We start from the raw sequence: 7,485 nt of genomic DNA on the forward strand, positions 1-7,485 counted from the left end.
CCAAAATTGGTAAATATTTTAATTAGAAAGACATGAAAGGTCTATTTCAAACCTTTAGTTCAGTCATTTTGGTTCGGACAAAGGGGAATTAAAATGTGTTGGGGTTTTTTGGTCTTCTGTTCACTAACTTTGAAAAATAAATTTGTGAACTAGTTTTCTTTGGGTTATTTCACAACGACACTGTGGTCCCTTTAAATTGAGCTCTGGCTCATTTTCCCCCTTAGTGCGGTTCATTTGTGCAGATGTCAAGATGTGTGCTCGGCTGCTGACAACCACACCGAGACCCTTTGAAAAGGGTGGTCAGTGGGAGGTTCTAGCTAAATACATTCTTGCATTCTGGGATGTGGCAGAGTACACAATCTGTACAATATTGCCATTTCCATGCAACCCAAACTTCAGGTGGATTTCAAAACAGTATAATAGGGATGACAACTTGACCATCTCGTATAATCATGGCTTTAGGAGTAAATTTTCAGTGTAGTCCAGTTGTCCAGACCTTAAGCACCTTCCTGTGTTTCTGGCCAGTAAGTGGACTGATCATTCTCACGTAGTTTTTAGTATCGCGTTTTAGTTAATTTGGAGCTAGCTTGTAATTTTCTTTGAAAAGAAAGCAGAATATGTGAACATATCAAACTCATCAGTTGAACAGATGAACTACAAGTGTGAAGATCTCCTGTGTGTGGATGTATTTGTGTATTTGAATAGTTTGTGGTACAGTGGTTGGCTGTAATATAAAACATGTACGAATATGTGTTGAAAAAGGATGAGGATTGTAAAGCGCTTTCAGTGGTCAGTAAGACTATAAATGCACTGTGTAAACGCCACCCTATTTCAAGAAAACACAGGTAGAGACAGGATGATCTTCTGTCTTTTATTTTGACTCTGTGAACTGACTTATCACAAAAGAATACAAACACTAAATATTGCAGTGTAAACTGTCATTGATTGCTTAGTCAGGCTAAAATTATTTGCTGACATGTTAACAATTTGCTTATAATGATAGGAATGCCTGCTAAACAGTTATTACACAAGATATTTTTTAAGTAGTTCAGCTTCTGTGAATTTGTTGAGTGCATTAAACCTCTAAATACTGTGTTTAAGACCTTTAGACTAAAAAGAGTCTGCTTAAAACTTAGTCTGGTTAAATGGTGTTTTTGGCATTCAGCTTTTTTTGCCGTCCTAAAAAGATTGTGTGATTAAAAACACATTTGGTGTGAAAACACTGTCACTAGTGCTCATATTAAAGATCGTTATGGCTGTAGAGAGTAGACAGGAAGAGTAAAATTGTGAACTCAATATTAGAGCCAGTAATGAAGGTTCATGTATAAAATAAATGCATTGTGTCCTCTTTCTGCAGTACTTTTCCAGAACAGACCGGGTTTTAAAGCACAGAAGAATGTGTCACGAGAACAGAGAGCGAAAGGCGAACAAGACTGCCGGTAAAGTCGGACCTTTACGTGAAGCAGACTCTTTAGGGCCCCCCTTTGTTGCCAAAGAGTGCTCACTGCCCAAGAAAAAGCGCCAAAAGTGTACAGACAAGAGTTCAGGAGCTTCCACTACTGCCCAGACAGAAGGGCACACTTTTACCGTGGTAGAAACAGAAGAGAAAGAGGAGCAAAAGGGAAGTCTTTCTCTATATGCTGTGTCCTCCAAAGTCAAACATGAGTACGTGATTGCTGACTACTCTGTGGACCTTCCTGAAGAAACGGCTAACCAACACCAAGATGGCGACGTCTCTTCGGAAGAAACAACTTCTCCTAAGCTACTTCTGAAGAAAGTCCGCAAGCGGAGTCTTAAGCAGTCAACTGAACAAACTCCTCCTTGCTTGTCCACTTTACCCTCCTTTGAGGAAAATACTAAGGTGGCACAGTACACCTTTGAGATCGTGGACAAGCAAGGCCTCTTAGACGTAGAAGGCAACAGTGAACTCGAATCAGTTGAAACTCTTCAAGGAGGACAAACAAAACCAGCAGCCAGCAGCACAAACTATGACGACGCGATGCAGTTTCTCAAGAAGAAACGTTACCTTCAAGCTGCAATGGCTAACAACAGCCGGGATTATGGCCTGAACACGAGCAGCATCTCCTCTCAGCCACCTGTTACACAAACTGTGGTGTCAACAGTCATCGACGAAACTGTTCCCGCCACCATCCTGGAGCCCCAACCCATGAACACAGAGATTAAGACTCCTCATGACAAGAATGTTTTGCCTGATGAGGTTCTTCAGACACTGTTGGACCACTACTCCAACAAAGCCAATGGGCAATCAGACATTTCTTTCAGTGTGGCTGACACAGAGGTTACCTCAAGTATATCTATCAATTCCTCCGATGTTTCTGACAGCAGTCCGGTCGAGAGCCTCGGAACATCCAGCGCTCAGGCTCAGCCGCCTGCAGAGAAAGTGAGTCTCTTGCAAGAATACTCCAAATTTCTCCAGCAAGCACTGGAGAGGACCAGCCAGAATGACAGCTACCTGACCAGCCAGAGCCTCAGCTTGGTCTCTGAAAACCCCACATTAGCTGGACAGCCTCTGTTCTCCACAGAGAAACAGTTTCCTTCCCCCAGCAGGTTCAAATCAGGGATGAGCTCTCCACTAAGGTCCACCTTAGAGAAACCTCACTATGGGTTGCTGGTCGGGGACTCCCAGCACTCGTTTTCCTTTTCAGGCGACGAGACCACCCCTCCCTCTGCGGTGTCCCCAGCTGAGGAGGACTTTCTGGAGCAGGTCTCTCCCTCAAAAAAGACTGACTCTTCACAAGGGATACTACAGACTTTTCAAATAAGCTCCTTTGAACAGAACTTCAAATCTCATTTCCAGACGTCAAGATCTGCAGCCTCCTCGCAGTTTACGGTTGCCAACGGACAAGTGAGTGTTCGAGGACACAGCACAGAATTCTCAGAGTTCCCTTTAGTCCGAGTCACTGAGACCAGGTCTCAACTGAACTCATCCCCTGACGTTTCGACCAGTGAATCGTTTGGCTGAAGAAATGGAGGCGGGAGCGTTCATTTCTGTTCATCATTTCTGTGGCACTTTATCTCGTCTTTCCTGTGTTTTTGCCAAATCAAATCCCACTGCAAACGAGGGGTCTTTCTTTCTTTTTTTTTCTTTGTGTAAAGCAGTTATAATTTTGTGCTTTTACGTTCTAAACTTCTTAAACAGGAATACTGAAAAATGATAATCATACTATAATTAGCATTTCCCCTTTTGGAAAAAAAAGTCAAACTTCCTCCAGAATGTACATTATGAGATTAAGCGACCAAAGTGTAATGCAGGAGATTAATATTCTCTAATTCCATTGCCATTATTTTTAATGTTTGTGTCAATCATTTCGCCTTGCACACTTAATGATCAAGTCACACTTGCTGCTTAATGCAATATTTAGACTTATTAAAATGTAGTTTGCATCTATGTACACTCCCCCCCTGAGTTTTTCAACTGCACTGGGGGTTGGGTGGTCCAGAGCTGCACAAACCTACTGTTATTGATACTTTTTCCTTATGAATGCGTTAATTTTTTTCTGCATTTTAAGATCAAAATCTCTGATTCAACTGAGCTGAAATGAATTGGGGCCACATAAGTTTGTCCTGCTCCCGAAAATCATGCCCCCTTCCCCCATGGCGGTGGTAGATTTTTTATTTTTATTTTTAAATTTTTTTTTTTCTTTAGCTACTTCCCCTTGCTCTTTGTTTAGTTTTTTTTTTTTTTTTCAAAAAATATCACTTAGAGCTTTTTTCTTTATTCCAGCGGTTAAACTGTCTGCTGACATGCACGGTGACACAAAGTTGTTACCTATTAAGGGTATTTCTGCAGGATTTATATTAGATTATCACAGTATGTATAAGTCACCTTTTGTTAAGAGATTAGTGAGACTAACCACTTAATTAGTTTAAGTAGAAATTCAAACTAATTCACTTTTTCTTTGATCACTTAAAAGGACGTAGCTCTTATAAGGGAAACAAAATTAAAGTTCATGATCCCTTGTATTCAAGAGAATTTGATTAAAATGAGCAGTTTATTATTTTGTGCCTTCTTTTAAAAGAAATATTACAATTTCCTTTAGTCATTCCTGCACAATGCATTTATTTCTACTTGGTCTACGCTCTAAGGCTACTAGTTCCACTTGCACAATACAGACAAGCACATAAGCTATCAACGTGTTCACACCTTCATACGTTAAGAACTGGGAGCTTTATTTAGTTTTGCCTTTTAATATTGTATCATTTTTAAAATTTTAGCAGAGACATATCACCAAACTTAATAATCAACATATTATCTGTAGTTGGGAGGAGTTAACGTGTCATGGACTCTTCTCCAGTATGTGTGTAAGTGCAGATTTAAGTTGTAGATGTCTAGATTTGCTGATAATCACTGATTTGCTGGAATTTTCTGGTCAGACTCATCTGTACGGGCCTTGTTGAAACCATGCAGTTTTAAACGGGAGTGGCAATGAGTTAAGTCTTTTCTGTACTTCATTACACTGTTGATTGTCGTTCACGTCTTAGGTGCTGTTGTGTTAAACGATGTTTTTATCTTTTTGTTTTTCGTGCACCATCCAGTTTAGGTTTGAAACCAATGTTGAGCTCCCTCTTGTTACAGCTCCTCTGACAATCAGGGACACACAGAACCACGTTAATCATCGAATACTTTATTCTTCCTCAATGATCATTCCCTCTAGAATGTATAGAAGATATCCTGCTGTAAATACATTGTATATTTTTCTGCTCTGAGAAGTACTGTTAGGTTTTATTTTACAAGGCGTGTGCAAGAAACACTTTTGTCAGTGAATTTGGCAAGTTAATTTGTTTTTAAGCATTTATGAGATTCAATAATGAAACGGTCCATCTTCCTGAGAAAATGTGGCTTTTGCAGAAATCTCACCACTGTATCAATATTATATTTTCAGTTTAATTGGTGATTGATCAAAGTGAATTTAGATTTTTGTGAATGTTCATTATGATGGGCTTTTACTGTATAACTATCATCCGTATGATATATTAAAATAAAATTCCTTTTCAACATATTTAAAGTAAAAGAAAAATGTTCTTAGTGGTGGAAACAATCCTCCATTCAACAGCTATTAGAGTCTTGAATTTGTGTTAAAATATCACTTAAAAGTTATAGTGTGGTTGAAATACCTCACTAGCTGCCCTTTTTTTTTTTTATTGTAAGCAATCTTTAAAAGCACAGTGCAGATAGAAACGATGGTTTTGTAAATTGTACCCCATTTAGTTCTTTGAATTTTGAATTCAGTTAAAGTGGAAACCTATTGGAAATTAATGAAGTATGTGAGCAGTACGATGAATATTTCCTTTTAATTAACTATTGTCAGTAACCTGACCATAAGTGTCCTTGTATAAGCTAGAGAAATCTCATTTGTGTGCGTGTGTGTGTAAAAAGATCAGAATTTTTTGATAAAAAGCTATTTTTGAAACGTCATTTAAAGCACTGATATGTACAGTATATCATATGCAGTCATTCTCGCTACCCTCATTTATCTCTGTATAAGTCGTTTGTGTCAAGGTTTTTCAAATACAGATGGGAATCTGAATTTTTTCTTGATTTTAAAGAATTTGCTTCACAGTAAGGTTGGTCTTACGTTAGGTTTATTCTGCATGGTCTCTGACTTGTTGGGTCAAGTGAACTTGTTTTATGGATAATGTGCAGCTTTAATTGTAGCTGATTATTTTCAGTCAAGTAACCCATATGATTAGACTTTTGCAATATACAATGATTTGTAAGCAATCTGATTAAATTGTTTTTGATTGTTGTGTGTCATGTCCTTATAAATAAATAATTCACAGCATGTGATCTTGAATTGTTGTTGATGTACAGAAGGCGTGCAGCTGCTGGTGAAACTGAGTGTGGGTGGGTAAATGTGTTTCCTGATGGAAAGCAGCCAGAAAAGACATAAAGAGACGCTGGGATATTTGTTATGGTGTGTTAGGGGAATTCGAGGAGAGTAGAAGTGCTGCAGAAGACTGTTTTCATAGGTACACACTCGTACAGTAACAAATTGAAAATCTTTCACCATATCGTGGTACACGGTGACATCTTTTTCAGCAGGTCCAAAACCTGAAGATATATTCAGTTTACAGTGATATAAAAGTGCAAAGCATAGAATTCTCACATTGGAGAGCGTTGGAAAAAGAACTATTGATGTTTATCATGGAAAAATATGTGGAAAAACGTATATCAGAATAGTTCTGTCTTAATTTTCTGACAAACTGTTTGTCCAAGCACTGTAAGCCTTTATCACAGCCCAGTAAACCATGAAGGTCAACCAGCATGCACAACAACAGGACCTCCCCCCACGTGAAATGCAGCTATCAAATACACCTGTGCTTTCCTGCTACCATACAGTACTGTGGGAAAACCTTCAGCTACCCCTCGTTTCGTTATATTTTGCTTCCATTTAGCCTGTCTTTCTTGTAATTTTCAAAGTGGTGTTTAGCGGGTGTTCTCCAGACTTTCTGAAAGTTCTCTGGACATAGCTACTTTTATACTCTATTTAAGCATAAAAAGGCACCTAACTCAAAGGATGAACCAGTGTTGTGTCTACATATAACAGAAAACTGAGCAAAGAAGTGTGTTTAAATTGTATCTTTAGGCACTTTAATATTAGCAGTCTGTCCCAAAAACATTTCTTTAGCCAAATCTACTAAAAATTCCAAAGCTAACACAGACTGGCATAAAAAACAGCAAGAATGTTATTCCTTAAAATATGGGATCCAGAAAAGATCTGAGAGATTCATCTGGTCCTTCAGCTGAATTTCAGTTGTTCACTGAGGCCTCATTAGACATTGTCTCGGTGGAAGGGTGGCTGTCAGGAAGCCATTTTTTAAGGAAGAGGAAACTGGAGGGAAAGGGTGATGTAGTGATGAACCCAGATATTCAATTTTTGGTTCAAATCATCGTCAGTATGTGTAGAGAGGGCCAGGAGAAAGGTAAAACAGTGTATATAGCCATCTGTGAGATGCAATGGAGTCTCTGCCCTGGCAGGATTTCAGCCAGTGGGGACTTTGATCTTTAATGGGAAACAGCTGATTGGTAATGACTTTATTTCTCCCCATGGCAATGATCCAAAACACAGTCTTCATGCAGTAAAAGAATACTTGGATGACAAATCGGACTGGCCTCCCCAGATCACAGAGAGCCAGCCAACATCCAAAAAGAGCGTTTAATGTCCTTTAAGAATCCCAGAGAACTATTCCTGAAGGTTATTAAAAGAAATTACAACAAAGTTTGCCTAAGAGAGTTCAGACTGTGATGAAAGATGGCCATACGAATGCTTGACATAATCATCTTAAACCATGAAAATGTAAAATATTTTCATTATGTCATTGTACAGGGAAACTCTTCCAAGTTTTGTTTTCTCTTATTTATTTTTGAATATGTGTTTAGACTGATGTGTTTTCTGATCTGATTGGTAACTTATTGACTGGAATAAGACTCAGAAAACATCCCCACAGTCTGAAATTCAAACG

The 7,485-nt window shown here is 38.7% G+C and overlaps 1 protein-coding gene across 5 annotated transcripts in view; it reads left to right on the top strand.

Annotated features, from left to right (window-relative positions):
* znf148 (zinc finger protein 148) overlaps positions 1–5,765 on the top strand; it is a 21,619-nt gene extending 15,854 nt beyond the window's left edge. For all 5 annotated transcript variants that reach the window (XM_082509420.1, XM_082509418.1, XM_082509417.1 and 2 more), the window contains exon 7: positions 1,358–5,765. In XM_082509420.1, coding sequence (XP_082365546.1) covers positions 1,358–2,983 — 1,626 coding nt within the window. In that variant the 3' untranslated portion in view covers positions 2,984–5,765. The remainder of the gene's footprint in view (positions 1–1,357) is intronic.
* Positions 5,766–7,485: the final 1,720 nt, after the last annotated feature.

The sequence above is a fragment of the Aulonocara stuartgranti genome (genome assembly GCF_965226115.1).
Source record: "Aulonocara stuartgranti genome assembly, chromosome: 16".
Classification (NCBI taxonomy): domain Eukaryota; kingdom Metazoa; phylum Chordata; class Actinopteri; order Cichliformes; family Cichlidae; genus Aulonocara; species Aulonocara stuartgranti.